The 24,749-nt window shown below is 36.7% G+C and overlaps 2 protein-coding genes across 3 annotated transcripts; one reads left to right on the forward strand and one right to left on the reverse strand.

Annotated features, from left to right (window-relative positions):
- The first annotated feature begins 1,103 nt into the window (after positions 1–1,103).
- LOC140859711 (KH domain-containing protein At5g56140-like) lies at positions 1,104–14,677 on the forward strand. Of its 2 annotated transcripts, none has more exons than XM_073262046.1 (7): positions 1,104–1,385; positions 5,901–5,986; positions 11,133–11,236; positions 12,148–12,267; positions 12,348–12,464; positions 13,657–13,800; positions 13,922–14,677. In XM_073262046.1, the coding sequence occupies exons 1-7, from the start codon at positions 1,276–1,278 to the stop codon at positions 14,069–14,071; spliced, it is 831 nt and encodes a 276-aa protein (XP_073118147.1). In that variant the 5' UTR covers positions 1,104–1,275; the 3' UTR covers positions 14,072–14,677. The 2 variants fall into 2 exon arrangements, with proteins under 2 accessions (XP_073118147.1, XP_073118146.1); XM_073262045.1 differs by having other exon boundaries at positions 1,107–1,385; positions 11,088–11,236.
- A 4,765-nt stretch (positions 14,678–19,442) lies between these two features.
- On the reverse strand, positions 19,443–21,361 carry LOC140859767 (nuclear transcription factor Y subunit C-6-like). The gene is made up of 2 exons (XM_073262294.1): positions 21,131–21,361; positions 19,443–20,279 (listed from the first exon to the last, which is right to left on the reverse strand). The coding sequence occupies exon 2, from the start codon at positions 20,261–20,263 to the stop codon at positions 19,736–19,738; it is 528 nt and encodes a 175-aa protein (XP_073118395.1). The 5' UTR covers positions 20,264–20,279; positions 21,131–21,361; the 3' UTR covers positions 19,443–19,735.
- Between the last annotated feature and the right edge of the window lie 3,388 nt (positions 21,362–24,749).

The raw sequence follows: 24,749 nt of genomic DNA on the forward strand, positions 1-24,749 counted from the left end.
TATTCTATTTGTTCTGTATATATTTGAATCAACTTTTATCTATTTATTTTGTATATGCTTAAATCAACTTTTACGAGCATATGTTTGAATTCTTGTGCGATCATATTTGTTCTGTAGATGAGCATATTTAGGATGTGGGATGGGACTTTAACGCGACGTTAGTAAAAAATTGAATCTTTTAAATGCAAGGCTCATATTTGAATTTTTGCTTTAAATTTTTTTCTTCTGATCTATAAAACATCAAGGCAAAACAAATTAATTTAAGGTCTATCCATAATAATATTGTAAGATTTTTCGATTATGCTACAGATGGTATATTCTTTATATGATTATTATCAGCAACACATAAGGACTAATTCTAATTATTTGTCAGCAACACTTTTCTAACCAATTCCACTAAAGGTGAAGAACTTGTACCAAAGATAGACATCATTGTCTAAGAACTGATTGCCATTAAACCATGGTTTGTAAGTAAAAAACAAAATATTCTATCATAAAGAATATAAATAAAAATAATAATAAATAATAGAGTGAATTTTGATGCATGCACCTTGCAACAGGACCATAAAATTCATATTGTCAAATAATTTTTTTTACCTCTATTTTTTTTCGAATATTTGTTGCAAAAGTTGCTGGTTTCGTTACTAATAGAGATATTTTTGGTTTGATGATTACATTTTTTTTTTTTTTAATTTTTATTGGTGGGGGGTGCATGTATTGAGATATAAGCAATATCTTAGCATATTCTGTTAGCCTCCATCCATGGGGACTAACAAAAAGACTTAATTAAGACTAAAAGAAAATTTAAGGAATTTGGTTGCTACAATTAAAACTAGAGGGAGTAAAGTGAAATCTAGGGTAAACTAGAGGGATTAATATGAGGTTTACCGCGCCCACAATAAAAAAATTATCCCAAATTCCGCGATCGATTGAAGATTTCCACCGGCGATTTCTTATTCTCTGCGACGTGTTGAGCTGTTGTTGAGCTGGTCCAACATGACGTGGTGGACCTGGTTCAACCAATAATTTTTCCGTTCTTACAACCACAGTCAAGTGAAGTGTCGGTCTTCCACCCTTCCCCACTCCCCATTCTCACCTCCCTTTATATACACCTCCATATCCCTTCTTCCTTCCTCCTCCGCCTCCCTCTTTCACCAGCCCCTCTTCCTTTCTACCAGCCAGCGGGCGGGAGTTCTCGGGTCCCCGAGATCTCGCCGGAATTCTCCCCGTGATCGCCATAATCTGCTAGCATCTGGCGTTGATCTCGCCGGAACCATGGCTTCCGGCAGATACATGCCCTACTCCCCCTCCCCCTCCACCGCTCCTCAGTCCCCTCACATCTCCGGCATACGCTCCGCCACAAGCGCGTTCGTCGAGCAGGAGAAGTAGGCCTCTTCCTTCCGCCTAAAACCCCGAGTTTTGGTTTGGAACGAATAACCTCTAATCTTGTGCTTTCCTCTCATCTTTCTTGTTTTTTCCAATTATTTTGCGAATAGATCCATGGAGTTGCGGATCTTTCTCGTTTCTTTAGTAGCAGTTGCTTGCTATTAAAAATTTGATCTTGTTGCGATCTACGCATGTTAATCGTGTTTTGAAATTTGACCGTCGGTGTTCTGGCTTTATTGCATTTGTTGATGCAAAGTGATCGCAGATCACGGGCAAAAATATTTGCAGCTCTTTCGTGCTCATTAGTCTTGCATCGCTGTTGTTTTCAGTTGCGTTTAACTGCGTTTTTCTGTATCTAATGGAAAATAGATGGTTTTGGTGAACTCCGTAAATTGGAAACACTTGGTTTGGGAGATGAATTTCCTGTTTTAAGTCTTTGAGATGGTTGATTAGCAAGATATGATTTTTATGGTTTCCTATGTGAGATTCCCTGGTTTGATGCTTTTCTTTTGCGAGATCTGTTACTTCTTATTGAAATGAATGCTGGCATAGATGGCTTCTTTGTATTGATATTTTCTTTCTCTTTTTAATATATTTTCAAGGATCTACCTCTGACCTTGTGAGCAATGTTTGAGTTATGTGCTCTATCAATCAGGATCCTTAGTCTGGGAGCTGAATTCCTTGTGTGTCAGGACTTTGGAACGGTTTATTAGCAGGATTTAATTTTTATTTTTTTCTTGTCTGAGATTCGCTAGTTTTATGCTTTTCTTTTATAAGATTGACACTTCTGATTGAAATGAACTTTGGTTGGATGGCTTCTTTTTCTAATGTGCTTGTGAAGGATCTAAATTTTGGGGCATTTGTGAGCATTTTGAGTTTTGAATTCCTTTGCATACATTTATTAAATAATTTTATATTTGCAATCCCATCTGCTTCTATTGATTATGGTGAGATCTGTGAGTTATTGTTTCAAGCTGCTAAAGGGAAATATTTTTAAGTTCTATTTTCATATACAATGACAACTTCTTGTGTAGTTGTGTCAAGCATCATGAAGAAGGCTTTCAATTATGATGCCACGAGTCACTTTACGTGGCAGAAGAAAATAGAAACTGATAAAGATGCCCCATTTTTGTGCATGCATTTTTATTATTCTTATAATAACTAAATAAAGATAGATCCAAGGAATCAAATATCGGTGTGGGCTGGTCTATACTAGCCATACCAATGTGTGTCGGTCCGTATTGGTTGTACTGGATCATATCGATATGATACCTGTATCCATACAAGGGGCTTAAAAGTACCACATTGACACGTGGTGTTTCACATCCAATTTGTCATTGCAACACATAGAGGGATTGTACTAGTCTGTATCATACTAATAAGGTACTGATGTGGGTACCAATACTAGTGCTTTAATCCTTAGATATATCTAAGGCCAGAGCATCTATTGAAGAGACAATTTGAATTTAATTTAATTTTTTTCTGGGTGCTTATTAGTCTTGCATGAGTGCTTTTTTCTTCATTTACCGTCAATTGTATGTACATATTTTAGCTATCTAATAGAATGATAGATGATAAAATGGAGTTATAGACGTCAATTGTATGTGCATATTTTACTGTCAGTTGTTATTATTAATATTGATATCATTGTCAAAAATATTACTATCTTTATTATTGTTTTATTGTGCTGAGTGTATTTTATTAGTTAAAACATACTAACAATATATTGCGTCTGCATATGCAGCCCACATATTGCACTAGCGCTATGCGATCCCTTGATCAGTCACATGTCACAGCCACTTTAAACTATTGCATATAATATCTAGAGAGATGTAAAACTATAAAGCATCTGCAAAAGATTTCTTTTATTAGCTTCAAAAAATATTTCCTCAAAGAAAGAAACTTTTTTTTTTTTTTTTTCAAAATTTCATTTTGTTCACATTGTTGAGCATATAAATTCTTTGTTTACTTCAAATTTTGAATATTCTCTTTATTTACTATTTGATGAAGCAAGGACAGCTTGGTGTTACTTAAAAGTTGAAATCTGAAATATGAAAAAACTATAAAATACAATATTGTTGTGAGACATTTTTCATTTAATAATTACATTTGCTCTAGGATTGGACAACCTTTCTTTCATCATTAAAGAACTATGAATGATCTTAAGGAACCTATTGGTTATTTGATCAATCATATGGAGAAATGTTTTATTGCAGAACTATCAATTCATTCCCATATTTGTGATGTATTGTGTTACCTGGACACCTGCATCTGACTTCAAAAATCCATATCCAACATGTATTCAAGTTGGATTTGTGTTTGACACTTGGATACTTATGAATACTTATGAATATCTATGATTGTCACCTTTAAAGATCGGTAAAAAGTTAAACTCTTCCAACAATGAGTTTGATCCTCTCCGTATTCATTATTTTTAGTGATTGACCAAGAATTTTAGTATTGAAATAACTTTGCAGATGTTGTTTTGAATGAGAAATATGTATATTGAAAGAACTTAACAAACAATATCTTAATATTTATTTTTAATATTAAACAAACAATATAAAATGTACTAGTATTTATGGTTAAGTTAAAATTAAAATTTATCCTATGTATCCTTGTATCTCCTTTTTCCTTGTTGTTGAGTCAGATGCTTGGATATGCATCCAAATCCGATTCTCATATCCATGTCCATGCAACATTGGTCATGTGATGTTGTAGAAGGACTCTCGATGGTACTGCTAGGTTATAAAAGGAGCGACAATGATGTTTGGAATCAAAGGGTTATGGGGCCAATTTTGGCAGAGGGTCCTAAAGTAGTAGTTATTCTTAGTGTGAGTCCAGAAGAGTTGATAGAAAGATGCTTTTTAAAAGAATGACAACACTTTATGTAGGTGTTAAATGATGGTACTTAGGGTTCAATTGAGGGATGGAGATCTACGTGTGTTAAAATTTCATGTGGCAGAATCTAAATGGAAAGAACCAATGTTCATTATTGATTACTAAAATGGGAGAGACAACAGTAATGGGTAAATCTTGGCTCTAAACATGGCAGTTGAAGAAACCCTATAATAATAAAGGAAAAAAAAACAGATTTTGGAGAGATATTACATCCTAAATGGGGAGGAAGAGGGGATGTAGTTGCTGATGATGACATTGGACCATGGGAGATATAAGGGGGTTCAATGGTTAGAACATGGTGATCTCTGAATCAGCTGTGACAATAGAAGAAACAAACACCATTGAGATGGGTGAAGATGAATGCATGGATAAGAATGAAAACATATGCAATTCATCTGTATCTGTGAAACCAGCCAGTTCTTCTCATTCTGAATAGTTTTGGTGAAATTCAAATTTTCTTTAGACAAATATGTTCCTCTAAATTTGAGGAATCTTTTCGTTGCATAATCAAAGTTCAATTTTTCTTTTTCCCTCATATGAGCAAATTTAACTTCATGATTAATAAATTTGTCCACTGTTTGCATGAGAAAATTCCGGTATTCCATTTCCCCTTTTCTTTATGGCATAAAAAAGTTAATGGTGAAATTCACTGTTTTCCTTCTCTTGTTCTAACCTTCCTGTGTAACTAGCTCCATCCCCCTTTCCCTTTCCTTTCGTCTCTCCATTTCAACAGCCTTTGGCCCCATTTCAACAGCCTCTCCACACAAGGAGCTCTTAGGGCACTGGGATTTTGCTGGAATTCTCCCCATAAGCACCACAATCAGCCAGAATTTGGAATTGCTCTTGCTGGAATCATGTCTTCCAGAAGGCACATCGCCATTCCCTGTCCCCAGCCACTGTGCCCCATTGCCCTCTTACCTCTGGCATGCTCTGTGCCAACATCATGCTTATTAGGCAGGAGATTGGCTGTTCCATTCTCCCAAAACCCCACGTTTTGCTAAATATAAAAAGCTTTGTTCTTCTATTTTTCTCCTTTAATTAGAAATAGCAATCTTCATTGTATCTCAATTAGCAATTTCTTGCTGTAAGGTCTTGTTATTAAGTTTGAACCATGTTCCTGTCTACATATCCTAGTACAGTTCAGAAGATTTGGATGTCAGGGATCAGGGGTATGTTTTTATTTCATTGTTAATGCAAAGAGGTTGCAGATTATGGGAAAAATTTGACAATTTTTTCATGCTTAGTAGGCTTACATCATGTTTTCCTTCAAATTCCTTTAATTGAGTATCGCCTATATGTAGGAATTTTAGTTGTCCACTAGATGGTTCTGGAGTTTTTTTCCCCTCTAATTAGAATACTTGGTCTTTTGGAGGTGAATTTGTGCTTCGAGGCTTTTGAATAGTTTATTAGAAACATTTAATTTGTATGCTTTCTTGTTGAGATTCTCTAATTGATGCTGTTCCTTTACAATACTGAATACTTTTGGTGGGAACTACTTTTGGCCTAGATAGTTTTTCTTTCTGGATCCAAGTCTTTTGATATTGTTAGCTTGTTTGCATAATTTAACTCTCTTGTAAAGCGTGCTTAAATGGGGTAGGTAAATTTCTTCACAGGTATCTAGCAGAGTTGCTCGCAGAGCGTCAGAAGCTTAGCCCTTTTACGTCAGTACTGACCCACTGCTATCGATTGCTGAACCAGGGTGTGTTTTCAAACAATATATTTTTTTCAACATTTTGGCAAGATCTATTAAAATGAATTGTTTTGGTATTCGCAACTCATGACTCTTGCGTTTTCTTTTTCTGATGCCATGTCCTCCCACAGCTTCCCTAGTCCGACTTAATAAACTGAATTTTTCTCCCATCATTGTTCTTGTTGTGTGGAAATATGGACATGTTTCAAGCATAAAGTACATTGTGTTCTATAATCTGAAAATTGTAAAGGTTCAATTGCAGTTCAAAGAATGATAGCATGGCCGATCTGTTCTCCTTATTAGATGGTGCTTTCTTGTTTCTAATTGTATGAGTGATTGTCTCTGTAGAATGTGGCAGAGGGATCACATATTCAACTAATATATATGAATGAAAAAGGCAAATAATTGAAGTATCTTGAATGCACTCAAGAGTTTATGTTTCATAAATTAGATTAATATTTCTTAGTTGAGAAAGGAGTTGCTTAGAGGCTCTAGTGCTGTGAAGAAATCAGATATAGAGGTGTTATTTGCATAAAAGATATATAGATTGTTTTGGGCAGATAATGTCCTTATAAGGCACTGTATGAACATTTTTTGCCTTGTCGATGGTTGCAAGTATAGTGGTTCATGTGGTGAAATTTCTTGTTTATCCTGAGGCCCATCTTGGCATGTGATCTTGCTTATGACGAAAAATGAAATATTTGTTGGATTCATGCTTGTAGCTGAGCCTGTTGCAAAGGAACTGGATACTTGACACTTTGAGATTATCAGTCATACCCAGCATATACTTAAACAGAAAGAAGTTAAGGTGTTTGCCCCGGTCACTTTGCAACATTAAATGTTCATAAAGAATTACCTGTGTCAATAGAACTACGGTATGTGATATATGCTATTTGTGATTTCTTGTTAATGCAATGACCATGAGGAACTTTAAGGCATATGAAGATGTTAGGAATGGTGCATCCAGAGTTTGGGTCCTGTGCCTATTGTGTACTGTGTGATGATTTGTAAACAGCTCTCTTAATCTTGAAAAGGGAGGCCCTGTCAAAACTTCTATACTGCCACATTCTGTTGCGAAATTTTGGCAGTTTGTCTCCTTGCTATGGATAATCCTAGAAATGGGTAATGCTGATAATAATGAATCAGGTAGTTCTATGGCTATGAACATGATTTTGGGTCTCTTGGAGTCTTAAGGTCGGACATTGGTTGGGTGAAGGAAAACCAAGCCATCGATAAAGGGGTGAATCTAAAATAGAAGGCCCTAAGGGGTTCAGTGATTTTATAGTGCTAGATAGAAGGAAGACAGTTTGATGAAGAAGGGATGTAAAGTACATGGAGCTCAGCCATCAAGCACTATGTGGGAAACGATGATCAAGAAGGCTACAAATGGGCAAACCAAAGTCATGATGTTCAAATTTTAGATGGACTCATCAAATGTTCATTCAATAATCTTGAAAATCTGAAATAGGCGAGGGATGCTCAAAAACCATAAAAAAATTCTGACATAATTAAAAAACTATCAAGAGTTTGTGTGAAAGATTTAAGAACAAGAATAGGTGAAATGGAATCTTTGACAAAAAAATGCAACAACCTAGCAATATAGCCAGGAATGTGTACCTTAGGATGCATAATTAACTAAAACATGAAATATTTAGAAATGTATGCTTGACTGCATATAAATTGTGTACCTTTCTTTTCTTCTAGTTGTATATATCTTCAAATAGTTGCAAGGAGTAAGTTTGGTCTGACTCCATGGAAATCATGAATCACTAATATAGCTAGAACCATTTCCCTTCACATATCTGAAAATTTGGACTATATCATTATAATTACAAATTATATGTTATAACATGTATATGGTAGGCCAAAAACCAAAATTCGGATGATTTCAATCATGTATTAATGGATGCATCTTTATGGACCAACAACCAAGAATACAGATTTATGCTCCAAGCATCATTTCCCTGAATCAGAATAAGATAGCTTCAGAACTAAGGGGGCCTGTGCTGGTTTCATGTCCAAATAAGGCAGCAAACCTAGTACATTCTTTAGAGAACTAAAGAAATAGAAATTTAGAGCTTCATCAAATAATGGCCTACAATTGGATTCTGCAGTGTTTTCGAGGTTGGTGGTAAGGCCTTGGAGCATTGAAGAATCATGATATCAACAGATGGTTTTTAAGTACTGACCCTTACTAGCTGGTATGGCGTATACTGGCATTGATATAGGGCTCCATATGCCCCTGTACTAGCACCTAGTACAAGTGTTATGCTGACTTCAATAATGTACCATGTGTTGGTACGGCAATGGCCGTAGTAATAGGTGGTGCTTGGCGACCAAGTGGGTCACTATGGTGATTTTAGATCATTAGTGATCCTTATCCTAGAGTAATTTGATCCTTGATGATCTAAGATCAACATGTTTGGTATGTTATATTCTAGTGATTAAAGATCTTCGGTTATCCATGAGTAACCTATTGGTGTGCTATGGGAATCCGAGATCACTTACCATGTAATAATAGCAAAATACCATGATATATTCCATATCTTTTGCAACTACTAAACTAAATTCTTAAATAAATCATAGGAAATACAAATGAATGGTTAGTGGTAGATCGATGCAAGTTATATGTAGAATTATTTAGACAGATGAGTTATAATTTTGACAACAAAATTATAATCCTATAAAATATATTAATTATATCATAGTATTAATAATAATTTCATTTATAATATATTATCATTTTATGTTGATATTTATTTTGATTAGAAAATAAGGCGAATGGAAGTAATTTATTAAATATTGCATAACATAAATATAAAGTACAATAATGCATTTCTACTATAATTATAAAATGAATAATAATATAATTAATAATATAATATATATCACGAATACTATATATATAATATCAATATAATAAAAATATTTAATATTGATATAAAATATTAATGGTATATTGATATATCAATTTTCTTATTGGATTGTGGGGTACTTTTGTCCCTGAATTTCAGCACAAGATCGCTACTCATGATGATATTCAAAACTGGTCCTCAAGGATGGGTTTAAGACCATTGAGTTGGGTAGAAATTTAGGAGTCGGGTGATTTGGTATCACTGCTATGTAGGATTACTGTGGTGCAACCAAACACAGTGTCTGATTACCTCCATCCACATCATCCTTGATCTTAGAGTCATCACCCCATAACAAATGCCCTCATAAGGTATTGATATGGGCTTTATGCTAGAACTTAAAAACATTGAGCGGGAGCAAGCATTGATTAGGTTGCAAATATGCAATATACTATTCTTTTGGGCAATAGCCTGTTATAAATGATTGCCATGGGAGCATCATCTTCTTTTGTATAATATGTCAGTGCTAGCATCATAAAATTACAATATGTAAGATATCAATATAAATATATACATTAGTATCACTAATAACGCATTGTTGTGCTATAGTAATATGCTATTTTTGTGGGCAGTAATGAGGCTGAGGGTGAGCCTTGGCGCCACAATATGATTTCTCCATAGTGACCTGGAGGTCACGGGTTCAAAACCACCTCGTTGTATGCAGGGGTAAGGCTACATTACATCTGATCTTTCCTAGACTCCGCAATGGCGAGAGCCTAGTACACTGCCTCCCCTTATGGGCAATAGCCTGATATAAACAATTGCCGTAGGAATATTTTCCTCTCTCATATAATATGTGAATGCTGGCACTGTCAAATTATTACATGTATGAAAATAATGCAAAAAAGCATGCAAAAAAGCATACATCAATATCTCTATCAATGCATTATTCTGCTATATTAATATTTTGTAACTATCAAGCTCTCCAACTTAATTTGATAAAGATGTATCTTCAACAATGCATTATTCTGCTATACTGATATTCTGTAACTATCAAGATCCCAAACTTAGTTTAATAAAGTTTCCTGCAAAAGATTATAAAAGGCTGTTTTACCCGATTTTCTCCATTAGGTCTTCTTGATAACATTTTATGTTTAAAGAATACTCTTATATAACAGCACGTCAGTAATCCATCTGGTAAAACTAAGGATTAACATTGCTAACATGCAAGTGCTATTGCTCCAGTATGAGCACACCATGTTCAACTGCAACTTTCAAGATGCAGATTCCGAAGCACTAAAAGACTGCATGTGATTCATATGAGATGTGGTGGCGAGGTTATCTTATGGTGGAAGGAATTGGGAACTTTTGTTTTGTTGGATATTACTGGGCTTAATTGGCAATAGCAAAAAACTGAATTTCGTACTTTTATAGCCGCTTCAGGTGTTGGGATTTTTTTTAATCTAGTTGTTTTAGAAAACTCAGGAGGATTTTATAATGTTAATTTTTTTTACTTATTATTATCACAGTTGCTATATCTAGATTTTTGTCATCTAATTGAGAAGTCACGCGATGTTCAAAATCACGTCACCCTCAAGTGAAAAACATAAAAATTCACTGTCAGATATTTTTTTTTATATAAAATTAATAGGCTTGTAACTTCTGCAGAGTGCAAATTGGTGCTTTTGGTCCTAAATGTGTTTTCAAAGTTTTTTCTTTTGCCATTTTCATTTACTCTTAGACAGTGCCTTGTCGTTATATTAGGATAATGAATGTTTTTCTAAGTCATAGCATACATAGCATAAGGTTTGTATGCATTGGCAAATATCTAGTTCACATATATATGTCGGATTGTTTTATTATGCAATGGGATTGAACAGTCTTAGTTGTGCTACTCTTTTTTGTAATTTAAGGAACAGTTTTAATATTAGTTAATATAGTGCATTATTTCCCATGCAGCAATTAAAGCCCTTCCATTTTTTAAGAATGGTATTACATATTTCTATATACATGATATTTCCTTATCTAGCAACCTATTGGATCTTCAACAAGCGAAATCTGAGTTTTCATGACTTTAGTTTTTTTTTTTTCTTTTTTTTTCTTTTTCCAAAATTGTAATTACTATATATTTAGACTGATGTAGTACTGATTTCTGGGCACCAATTCAATTAACCCATGCCTGTCCATTTACTGCTAACTAATTTCTTAACAAAAGCTAACTGGTACATCTTATGCCTGGAATTAAATTTGTGGAGCAGAAATTTTGCGTGTAACCACACTGTTGGGGAATGCCTCTCTTTTAGATCAAACTGGGCTTGAACATGGTAGCCCGCTGACCACTGGAGGACTGTTTTCAAATGGAGGAGCAGCCGATATGAATGGGTGGGCATCACCATTTCAACCAGAAGTACGGATACTAACCGTTAACATAACTCTTTTTTGCATCTAATTTACTGCTCACCAGAAGCGTTTCTGACATAATTTCTTGCAATTCATGCTAACCTGAATTAACTGTCTTGATTGAGCGGTTGCATTCTTGACTTAGCATTTACAGTTTGCTGACTTATATTAACTATCTTTTTTTGAGCATCTGTTCCTTGATATAGGTTCTTACATTCATTTGAAGTTGAAAGTAATTCTTGTAATGTATCAAAAAAAAAAAAAAAAAAGAAGTAATAGTTCTAAGCATGATCCTATGGAATAGAATATTATTTCTCTTACTGGTTTTGTAACACAAACATTTAGAACCAGTGAGTCTGTTGACCTGGTGTTAAGCATAACTTCACCCCTTTTCTTCTGTTACATTCTCTAACTTATATTATGGCTTCGTGCTGCCTGTCAGAACTGTATCCCTAAATGTTAGGTTTGGTTAGCCATGAAGTGCAGCAGCGTATGTAGTTACTTTCTGAACTACAGTAGTAGGATCAAGTTTTGTTTATAGCCTGAATTTTTGATAACTATGTAGTGGCTATTTTTGGTCTTCATTCCTAGTCCTTTTGCAAGGTGAACCTGAGCCTTACCATATGTTTTCTAGAAGTAGAATGCATCTGAGCCTTTCTTTCTTATGCACCAGAATTAATATGCTTTGCAAATATGAGCTTTTCTGTCATCTTCTTCTCACGTGATTTTGAGCTGCAACTGTCTTTTTAACCTTAATAATGTATAGTTATGTTTGTACATGCATATCCGATACTTGCACTCAATCTTGTAGAAGCCAAACATATGAAAGACACATCCTGATATGGATATATACTTCTTTTAAATCTATTTGTTGTTCTTCATATTATTTTATGTAACAACACCTTTACTAAATTGCAGAGGTTAGGATTGTTACAGCCTTCATCAGCACATGGCTGGCTTGGACCACAAGGCAGCTCCTCAGGTCTCATTGTCAAAAAAACTATCAGGGTTGATATTCCTGTGGACAAATACCCAAATGTATGCAACAATCTTTCCTTTCCTCTTTAATCTTTATTACGTTTGACCGCATTCATGAATTCTTTTAAGTTGTTCCACAGTACAACTTTGTTGGGCGGCTCCTTGGTCCTCGAGGAAACTCTCTCAAGCGAGTGGAAGCAAGTACTGAATGTCGCGTCCTAATTAGAGGTCGGGGCAGCATCAAAGATCCTGCACGGGTAAGAAGTATGCTTTGATTATTATTGATTCTACATCCAGGCATCCCTATTAATCTCAGTGTGCATTTACCTATGTAAAACAACCATAATTAGATACCAAAGGAAGTTGATGCAAACAAACAAGCAGAAATTATAATGTCCATTTATGATTTTGAAGATCTAAGCAAATCAGCTAAATTCAACTAGAAATTATATTACATTCCTGAAAAGTTAATGTGAATGCCATATAGCAAATCTATAAATCCTGAAAAGTTAATGTGAATGCCATATGGCAAATCTATAAATTGGACTTGGAAATATGATGCCATGTCTAGCAATTTTGTTATTTTCTAAATTAGTGTTCATAATTGGGGAAGTGTTTGAGTTCTAAGATGCTTCTGAAGTGAAATTTTTGGCTGCCATATCTAATAGAGAAACAGATGGTTGGTTAGTGCATTTGCAACAATCTGATTTGATCATGCAGCATCAATTCACATTTATAATAGGAGACACTAAACATTTATTATTGGATCACTCCTAGCTATAGGTTGTTTCTCTTTTTCTTACACACTCGTTGACATTGTTCCTTGTGAGCATATAGTTGTGAACAAAAAGATGCTAAAAAAATTTAGAGCTTGTTGATCTACATGTGAGGTTAGGATAACAATACCGTTCCCAACATCTATATATGCTGATGCTATATAATAAAAGAAAAACATTTTTTTTTTAAAGTTTTGTTCTTGTATTTTTGTCCATACCTACAATTTGAGGTTAGATGGTGAGAGTTTTTTTAGTTAGCCTACCGGTAGAGCTATAAAAAGCTCGGCATTTTGATGATGGTTTATTATGAAAAACAGATCATTCATTTGTTTGATAGTTTGTGACATGTGGACTTCAGGAGATCCTAGTTTAATGATATTGCTATGATACAAAAAATTCAACCCACCCCTTTTTCTGATCTGCTCATATATGACTTCAGTATAATGAAGAGTTTTGTATCTTTACTAGTAACAATGATAAGAGTTTTTACAAGTGAATGGAGCAAACAGCAATATGTAATTGAATTGGATACCCTTGAAATGACTTTGATTTATTCACCCTCAAAACACTCTTTGCTTGACAAGTTTTTCATGTGTCTTATCCTTGATATAAGAGGTCTTGTTCTCCCCTACTCTTTTTGGCACAACCCGTTCTTATATATTGCTAAATGCAGGAGGAAATGATGAGAGGAAAATCAGGGTATGAACATCTGAATGAACCCCTTCACATACTAATAGAAGCAGAGTTGCCGGTTGAAATTGTTGATGCTCGCTTGATGCAAGCTCGTGGCATTCTTGAAGACCTCCTGAAGCCTGTGGTATTGCTTCCTTTCCCTGCATCCAAAAACTAATTCTCATTTTCCTCATCCAACTAGTTTTTAGCTACCAGAAATTCCATCATGATCGTGTTTGTCACACAACCCTCTGTTTTTTCCACAGGATGAATCCCTAGATTTCTTCAAGAAGCAGCAGCTTAGAGAGCTTGCCATGCTCAACGGGACACTCCGTGAAGAAGGTGCACACACATCACCTTCTGTCTCCCCCTTCCACAACAGCCTCAGCATGAAGAGGGCCAAGACGAGGGGTTAGATCGAGTGAGATTGCCTTCTTGCTGGCCCTTCTCTGTGGGCCCTCTGTTACTGCCCTGTTACAGCCATATCTCCATTAAAGGTTGCCTTGTCAAATCCATGCTCTCGTATACTAATCTGTGCAATGGGGTGAAGGCACGCTCTTACTCGGGTTCTGTCTTAAAGTGCATGTCCCTGCTAATGGGGGAGGTTTGATGGATATGGGATACAGACAGCAAACCATTTTGGGTTGTGGAATCTGCCTATGTTTGTACCGTACTAAGTGAAGAACAGAAATCTGTCCTTGTGATCGTAATAGAGTTATATATGCTTGTGTTTTTTTTACAGTTTTGATACCATCATAGGTGTTGTATAGAAATAATCAGTGAGTTTGTGTATAAAGCTGTGAGACAGTAGTCCGTAGTCACCCAAAGCAGGTCTGGGTAATTGAGCGTCCTCAATATTTAGTGGTCCAAATCTCATTTATGTTAGCGGTTTCCTGGTGCATGTATCTCTGAATGCAGCTTATTAAAGGTCATAGATTGTCTGTTTAGGAAAACAATCTCATTGGATGTTGCTTTTGCCGTTAATGTCTGATAGAAACATGAGTGGAACAGCGTTGAAGTCACCTGATATGTTGATTGATGCGCATTTCTTTACGCAGAATTCTGCATAGCCGTTCCATGTGTTTGGAGGGTATGTACCTTAATCTGCGGTGGCATTGTTTATGGTAGGACTGAAGCACATAAAAGCACACAATGGGACTGAAACTAAGAAATCAAATGACCAAGGCAATGGAGCTCAGGAATATTCAAACTGCATCCAGAACTGCGAATTTGCTATATTCTTTGACTCCTTAGCGAGGGACCCCCTTATGGTGATCATCATTGACAAACTTGATCATGTGAGGAGCAGTGCAGGAGTGTTCCCGGCCATTGCCGGAAATTTTACTCCAAGTGATTAAGCCGGCCTCCACAAACAGTATTATGATCTGTCAAATGTGATTAGGAGAAAGTCATCGGTCGTTGCATGAGTCATTAATAGGATGAGGTTACTCTAAATTGGTCGGGGGTGGGGGAAGGGAGGGAGGGTAAATGCCTTACGATGGCTTTGTTGCTCACTTGGGTGGTGTATTCAGGGCCTGAGTTCAGAAATTTGTGATGTGTCACTCAAGAATTTCTGGTTTCGTCCCTCTACGAGGAAAGAATCCAGATTGGATTTGGAGGGATTAGAACATTCTCATTCTTTTCTAGATTCAAAATATGAATGAAACTTTTTTCAATCAAACAACTCCAATAGAAATCATTTGTCCCTACCATTTTAAAGTCCAAGTCCCTCCAACCAAATATGCTGTCACCCTATTTATAGTATCTGCAAAAAGTAGGATATGAATCTTGATGCATTTGTTACAAAAACACAGCTTTAATAGCATCACTGCTTACCTTGACAATGTTTTTCATATAAATTGATACAGGGAACAACAGAACATGATATGCCCCAATATGTTTCAATTTTTTATCCAAGTCTAGTACTAAATGAGTCTTAAACGGCAGCAAGCTCGCTGTTTTAACAAGCCTTCAGATAACATTTAGGTTGCGTTTGATGCATAGCAATTTGAAGAGCAATGTGGATTCACTTTAAGATAGACTATCACTGTTAAATTATTAATAATATTGATTATGATGTTTGATACATATGAATAATATTACAGTAAAATTATTAAAAATTTTGATTGACATGTTTGATATTACAATCAGATTATGTAAAATCAAATTCTCAAAATACTTCGAATAATATTATTTTAATATTTTTTTTTTGATGAAAAATAATGAAGTGATGCAGACGTGATAGTGATGCGAAAAAATGACGGACCGAGAGATGTGAGAACTGCGAGCACTTGGGGAGGACATGTGTGGAGATGTAGAGATAGTGGGGATAGATGCAGAGGAACCACGAGAGGATGGAGGAGCCGTGAACAAGCAAAAAAAGATGGAAGAGCTGTAGGCTGAAGGCGTATGCGAAGGAGGGTCGGAGAGAGGAGAGAGGGATGGACAATATATTTGTATGATTTTTTTAAAAAATAATTTTATTTAAAATTTTTATTACAATATTATCAAGAAAGTGATAATCTGGATAGCTACTCCTTCCCACGACAATTTGAATTACCACTCAAAAAGTAAACCAAATGCAGTAATTCAGATTACCATATTAAATCGCCAGCAATTTGGATAGATTGCTGGCTATCAAATGCAACCTTAGTAATAAGCTATGCACATCACATCATCAAGTAATTAATGACTTAGGATTGGACCATTAACTACCATGATCACAAGATTAGAACTGCAAACACAGGAATTCATTTGCTATCTTTTCCTGTGATGGATGACACATAAAAATTCTAAAGATATCGAGACCAGCATGCATAAATACCCAAACGTCTAGCGATAACAACTAAAATATAAGTTTATGAGAATACTAGATACGGTTTCATGTGTGATTGTGGAATTCTCCTGATCCGTTTGTAGTAGTTGAAACATTCTTCCTTCGGATGTAATACAGCACGACTGCAGTCCCTCAAAGACAAACATAACACCAATCACTATAACATAGACATAGATGACGCTTGCTGGGAGATTATCAAGGGGCTTTAATAAGTGTTTTAGGTTTTCTATCAGAAATAGCCATTGGTTCAAAAGCAACTTTCATTACCTCTATGATCATGATATACGAGTGTCTGTAGAATCAACCTAACTTATGGATATAAAGATTATTTTGATACACCCTTGCTCTCCATATCATAGGTTAATGGGTTAACCGACCATCCAAAGGGAAAGTTCTCATCATCATCTCTTTTTTTTTTTGACCTTCTTTAAGCTATAACCATCATACGAGTGCAGCCCAAATCCAATAAAAGTTAAAACTATATCAATGGTAGCAATTCTAGAATTCCAGCAGGCAGCAGATATTGAGAAATTCTTTCTAAAAAATATCAGCAGCCTATTGTTGATATCTGGTATCCAGATGCTGATCTCCAGTAGACAGTTCCAGCATTAAAAAACCAAATCATAGATGATTTCCAGCATCCAGATAATTAACACTAATCAATTCATTTCCTGCCTTTGTGTTGCAATGATCATGCTCATGCATTTCCCGTGCTATCAGAGCAACAATGATGCCAAGGCCAGCAAGTTAAATATTGCACAGCAACGTATAGTATTTTGTATAACCACAATCAATCAAATCGTAACTTAAATTTACCAAAATTACCTGTGACAGGTTACATAAATACTTTCACGATTAAGCACGCAATTCTGCTAACCACAAATCATGGAAATGAATCTCAGATATCCCATTTCATGTAGCATCGATCATTCTGTAGATCCAAATGAACTTATCATCCTTTTAAAAATATTATACATAATGAGACATTAATATTTGCATGATCAAGCATCCTGTCTCACCCTTCAAAATAAACAGCTGTCACTTGCAGCAGTGTCACAGCAGGCATCTTAATGATTTCATGACACTATGATGACTCTTTAGATCTAGTCTTTAGATCATCTATTGTGACAGTTCACAAATCACCTCAACCCGAAACCCCATTCACTTAATGTAATAGCATAAACATAATGAACCGACTGTCCTCTTTGGAAAGGAGAATGTTGGTTTCTTCCTCCACAATTTATCTATTAAAATGTTGTCACCATGTTTATAATTCAAGTTTTTGACCTCTGTAAACTTTAGTTGGAATCTACCTGAAAAAAAATATGCACCTAGATGTGGGAAACGCTATTCCTGAAAACAGTATTACTGTGTCAAGGCAGCTAGACGAGTCTTACAGCCAGTATGTGCATGCGAGCAAAAAAAAATAACTCCAAAAGGCAACTAGTTGCAAAAATACACATCCAGATTCATAGTCAGCATTAGATATCATACTTCAAAATACCTTTCACAATCAAAAGGTAGGCGACCAATTCAATCCTACATACTATTGATAAATATAATAAAACACCCACCAATTTCCATGTGCATGCACAACACATTGACAAGCTTTAGACACTGTACTAACTAAGCAATGTACTGATTTTAAAGTTGAACGTCTACTAGCCCCAGAAGAACAGTTCTTTAAATTATGAAGAAGTCAACATAATCTAAGGGGCAACCTATATGGTAAAACAAGTTTCGTGTGCATTTGCAAACCCAAAGACATCCATCAGGCAAGAAATAAACTGTTTGAGACCAACCAAGCAATTGATACTTTCCTAGCTTCCCTATTCCTCGATGTAAAATAATGCAACTAAGCGCCAAAATGGCACCAACAATTACACTAGAGATCACTAGGAGAAAACTGAAATCAACAGGCCTCTTTCCCCACCTCAATCAATGATTCCAATAAACTTCGCTAATTGAAACTAAAAATCAACAAGCAAGTAGGTAATATTCCATGAGTAAAAGGCACAGTCTAAATTACCATCAGTTGTAAGATAAAGCACACAATATGGAAAACTTGCATTTATAACATGCCTCATACTATGTTACGCTATTATTAAAGTGCCCCTTTGCGATCCTAAATCATTAGAGTTTAGAGTGAGAGACAATATAAAAAAAAATATATCAACCAATCAGAGAATTCAATGTTTGTAATAGGATCTTTAGTGCCTTCCACAACATCCAAATGGAGCAAGAATTAGACTATGCTCTTCACTAGCATGCTTATGGGCGATCAAAGCAACTAAAAGCCTCATGAAGCATCAACTTGTAAGTCTCCCATAGTTTTTTTCGGTAGAAGAGTCTCCTACGTTGTTTGGGCTGTTTTTTATTTGTTTCTCATATATATGTACATGTTTACATATTTTACTAGCTACTTGCACATTATCTGCATAACACCATGGTGTTTGGGCCTTTTTCTCCTTAATTTTTAGCAAGTCCTTTCTCCACTAATAAGATAAAGATGTCATTAATCAAATGCATCTCTTTTAGTAACATTGTCATTGTAACTTAAACTCTTAACATATCAGTAAAACTAAGCTTGACAACACAATTTATCAAATCACCAACTAGCATACTGATGGAACAAACATAACAGACCACTAACCAAAACCTGCAAACTCTGGATGCATCAAGTTGATGATTAAAGTAGCAAACATGATAAAAGGTAGAGGTGATCAACAAAAACTAAGGAACAGGACTGTCCTTTTCTTTCTACTTTGTCCACATACCACGACATCAAAATTCCAGCGGCAAATGCATTATTCATCATGGTGGTCAACAAATTTCCAACTCTAGATCATGCAGTAGCTCAATCAACAATCACCATAACCAGAGTGCTCCTGTCTTCCAATAATGTGCAGAGGTATATGCATATCAATTTGTTACTCAGTCGAACCCATATATAACTAAGCATCAGCAAGCCTTACAATGATAGATGGCATAAGATACATCGGTCACCAAACATACATTAAGATGGGATAAATCTGAATAAAAGAAACCCATCCACAGAAAGCCCACAATAGACAAGACAAGCAAAATATATTGATAATTAGTTTTTCTTCGCTTCTCTTCCAGCACCATCACAACAGACGAGTCCCCAACTCTCCATATTCAAAACTAAATCATCAGTCAAAGCAAACAACACAATATAGGATAGGAGGAATAGCTTGGGAGGACTCACATTGCCACCATGCAGCTACTGGGGGACATAGTAGTAGGAGAGAGGATCAGTTGGCGGGGCCCCAAGGGGGCGGGGCACGTCCTCCTTCCCCTCGTCTCTCGGCACGATGTCGACAAGGAAGTCGAAGACGTCGGTGCGGGTGATGGCCGCGGCGATGTCATTCTTCTGGAGGGTGCGGCGCTTGTTCTCCTCGGCATGGGCCCAGGAGCGGTGGGTGAGCTCCAGGATGAACATCTCGCAGGCACGGGCGAAGACGACAGGAGCCTCGGCGGCGATCATGCGCACATCCTCGTCAGCCTTCATGATCTTCTTGATGCGGGCTAGGGGCAGGCTGTGGTTCTTGAAGTCGCTGGTCTGCTCGATCTCACGGTACTGGTCGGCCCAGAATATCTGCAGCTGCTGCTGCTGCTGCTGTTGCTGCTGGTGGTAGAGGTGCTGATAGGCTTGGTAGGGGCCGCTGGAGGCGGCGGCGGCGGCGGCGGGGTAGGGGACGGGAGCAGCGACGCCGATCACTGGAGGGGTGGGATGGCCCTGCTGATCCATTCCGTTCGGTCTCGATCTAGAATCAAACAGAACACAGGCGTCAAAATCCGATCTTATTGGGGAAAGATGAAGGATTTTAGGGCATCAAACACAACCAAGGCGTCAAAAGTCGTTCTTTTTGAGGAAGTACGAAGGAATTTGGGGTATATAACACAGGCGTGAAAATCCGATCTTTTCGAGGAAAAACGAACGAAATTAGGGCATCGATCGCAACCCAAAGGCCAAGATCCGATCTTTTGGAGGAAAAATGAAGGATTTTGGGCTATCAAACACTACCAAGGCGTCAAAACTCGATCGTTTGGAGGAAAAGGATTCTGCTAGTACCAAACGCGACCGCAGGCGTCAAACTCCGATCCTTTCGACGAAAAACAAAGGAACTTAGGGTATCGAACACAACTAACGTCAAAATCCGATCTTTTTGTGGAAAAACAAAGAGACTAGGGGTATCAAACACACCCCAGACACCAAAATCCGATCTTTTGAGGAAAAACTAGGATTTTGGAGTGTCTAACGAGACCCAGGCGCCAAAATCCGATCTTGTTGATTTAAGAACGAAAGGATTTGATTGAAGAGGGTAGAAGAGGAAGAAGGGATCCGGGCTGAACTGACGCGGGGGAAGGTGAGATTTTTAGTGGAATAAGGGGGAGTACAAGCGGAAAGATGGAATCTTTGGGGAAGCGAGTGGAATTTTAGGGTTAGGTATTGGATTGAAGAGGCATGGGATTGTAATAGGGAAGAAAACAAGACGCTAGAATTCGAGAACGAGGTTTAGACAGGAAACATAGCTTGGTGCCTAGGGAAAAAAAATGAGCAAAAAGGGGCAGAGGGAGGAGGAAGGTGAGAGGCTGCAGTGTTTGGATTTCATACCTTGCCGACGGCGTTTAGAACAATCGAGAGGAGAGCGAACAGGGGACGATGGAATTAAGGAACAGGCCAGGAATCGTACTGGGGGTGGAGTTTTTTTGATTAAAGTGTTGGGGGTGGAATTAGGCTTGGAATGCCGTCTCTCTTATGGAAAATATTTATGGAAGTGCAGCGCAATCCCTACACAGAACTCACACAAAACATTAGTACGCGGCTCGGGCTGATAGCCAGTGACCCGCACCTTGAAGCGGGATTTAATTAAACAACCAAAAAAAAAAAAAAACAATGGGATTTAATTAAATAAAAAAACAAAAAATATGGTAATAATGTGAAGTTACGTATACATTGAAGTTATTTTTATCCTTATAAAGATATATTTATAGTTATTTTTTTAATAAAAAACGCTTTTTTTATCATGGTTGAGAAGAATGTTGGAAGGGCAAAAAAAAAAAAAATTTATTATTATTATTATTTGTTTCTATTTAGAGGTAATTGTTCAGGACCATAAGGTTGGTCTACTCACTGTTTTGACCACAACATCAAAATGCACTTCACCATCAAGTACAACTCCTACCTCTAGAACAATAAATCACACACTCTCTCCCTTTTGATTCAAATAGGCATTCTTAGTTAAATCCAAGAGGAGAAAAGAGTGATAAAAAGAGAGAAAGAAAGAGAAGGGAAAAGAGAGAGAGATCAAGCTCTCACTTATCAGATATAGTGATGAGGGTGAGGGCTTGGTTGCAAAAAAGAGGGAGAAAAAAGATTTTTAGTTGCTAGATCTAATAATTATTAGCAACTGACTACCACTCAAAGAAGAAAAAGAGGTGGAGTGAGAGATCAAGGGGTAACAGATGATAGCTTTTTGATGGTATGGAAGACACACACAGGAGAGGAGAGTTGATTCGAGTTCATTATATATAAAATAAAACAAAGAACTAAGGAATTTGTAGAATCACCATAGCAACAGAATGGAACTTAGTAAAGATAATCATTAAAATATTTGTGCATATAAAATAACATATATAGAAAAAAAAAATGCCAATAGCATCGCAGCACATAATAACACTTTAGTATCGATAGTTCCAGCATCAAGCATATCTAGAATATATGCTGGACATCCACCCTCCTTGCTTTAGCACTTAACTGAAGCATAGAAAATTGCAGTTCAACTTAAAATGTATACAAGACATTATGTGTTGTAAGAATTAATATAGAATGGACCATACGAAGTGCATGACTCCACTTGAAGTGTTCACTCTCCTTGACGGAATTCGCTTCATGATAAACTATGGTAGTTGTGTCTAATATACTTCTTTTTAATGCAATTGGATCCTCTCTTAGATCTGTTAAAATCTTGGGCTGCCCGTCTGGCCCGCCCAAGCCCAGGCCTGGCCCAATAAAATCGCTAGCGGAAGCTCAATTACTCTTAGTATCAAAGAAGAACAAAATCCAAGTTCCCATAACCTGTCCTTTCCCTCTCGCCATCGCCATGACCTCATCTTCCCTCTCGCCACCACCACGAGTTCCTCTCCGTCTATTGCTGCTGCCTTCCCTCTCTTGTCGTAGCCATGGCCTCCACAGCACACCACACCATCTGACAAGCCTGAGGCCCGATCCGAGAAACAAAGCTCGAGTCGGGCCGGATCAGACCTGACTAATTTTGGTTCCACATTGACTTGAGGCCGGCCCAAGCCCAACCCAGTCTGTCTGTCAATCCTCTAATAAATCTTCCAAACTACGGCGTTGAATATGGTATGGTTAAAAGATACTCAAAATGAATACCAAGTGGCCATCTCGCCTTCAAGGGAATCGCGCCTCACTTCAAAAGCCACGTGTATTGTTTGTGGACACATGTGCGCTATGTTACGTTATGTTATGTTATGAACTGGATTTTTGTATGTCTATATTTTCAGAAAAAGTATATCAATGGCCGACGCTAATATTGTATTATTGTGGTGATTTTTTTTTTTTTTTGAGTGCTTTTTATGGGAAGCTTGTTCTCCTAGAGACGGAAAGCGGGTCTCCAATTGTTTATAGTTTTAAAATTTGCTAAAATTTGGATTGCTACAAATCATTTTGTGGAAAAGTCAAAGCTTAATAATAGGACGAGAAGGGAAGGGAGGGTGCCAGCACGGCAGTAGACTTTGCGTTCAAGTTCCGATGTTATAATATTTTGGAGTTTAGGGATGTTTAGCCATGAGATCATTATACCAGAAAAAAAAAAAGAGTAAATAAGCAAAATATAATTCTTATACAAGTAACAAACCTCAACTACAATTTGTCCAAGTATCAATATACAAATAAATAATTAAATTTTGATCGATATGACATGATTGATTATGTTATTATGCTTGATCAATATTAATTATTTGTATCAGTCCAGTTCAACATCATGCGATTAAATATTTAATTTTTTGATGATCTTCTGAATATTTGACTGTATAATTTTAATTTTTTTAAAAAAATTTATACAATCAATAACTAGACTAATATTTTTTTAATATTAATATTTTATTTATGAGTACCTAGTTTTTTAAGACCATAGAGCTTAAAGAAGGAGATGAAGTATGAACGGTTGAAGAAAGGTACGAGCCAACTATAAAGAAGCACAACCCCCTCCAAAACTATAAAGCTCTTGAGGGATGGCTATCGTTTAAGTTGGTATACCAAATCGTTGAGTAATAGGAATGAAGCCATGCACAATGTCCACCTACAGATAGCTAATTGGACTAATAATGAGGCAATATAAACCGGTAGGTAATGTTGGATTTGGTTTGGTCCACAAGTGCCTGCTTCTAAGGCTGACTTGATCCGAGCCTAAACAAATCCTGTGTATTGCCATTCTAGTCCAATCAAAATTTCCTTTTTAGACTCACATGATCAGTCTCTTGGTCAGCAAGTTTTTTGCATGTCACACACGTTTCTAGCCAAACTTATGCTTAAAACAAATGGCCTCTTAAGTTTCAGGCAGCCCATATTTCCGCTCTCTTTGCTCAATTATCATGGTCTTAGAGTAGGGGTGCATGTGAGGCAGTTTGGGTCTGGTCTAACCTAATTTAAGTCCAACCCAAATGGACTTTGGTACCCATCATAACCATGATTATATATAGCATGGTCAAGCTTGAATTCACTTTGTTTTTTTTTTTAGATGTTGTTTTATGCTAGAAAACAACATAAGGTTAACCCTTCATTTTGTACATCGGAGCTTGGGATGGCATTGGCTTGTTGATATCGGCTCTATAATTACTTAAATCGATAAACCATTTACTTGCATATCATGGTAGCTAGGTTGAGTTCATTTTAGCTCATATTGTGTCAGCCGTGCCCACACTCTTGAGCAAATCTTGGTTAAGTTTAATAGAGTCCGATCAAATCTGATCAGGTTAAATTCAATTCCACCGGTCTCGAACTCAACTTGGCTTTGATTGACCCTATCTTACTCATGGGCAGGTATTGATTACATGCTGAATTTAGGTCTATATGACGTCACCTTAGTTTTAGAGCGTATTTCTCGGTTTTCTTTTGAAATCATATTGGAACGTGAGTAGGAATGAAAGCTAAACTATAAGGCCAAATCAATTGGTCATAATTGCCCAAGTTTTCTAGATTTTGAGAAAGA

This window comes from Elaeis guineensis, chromosome 8, assembly GCF_000442705.2.
Source record: "Elaeis guineensis isolate ETL-2024a chromosome 8, EG11, whole genome shotgun sequence".
Classification (NCBI taxonomy): Eukaryota; Viridiplantae; Streptophyta; class Magnoliopsida; order Arecales; family Arecaceae; genus Elaeis; species Elaeis guineensis.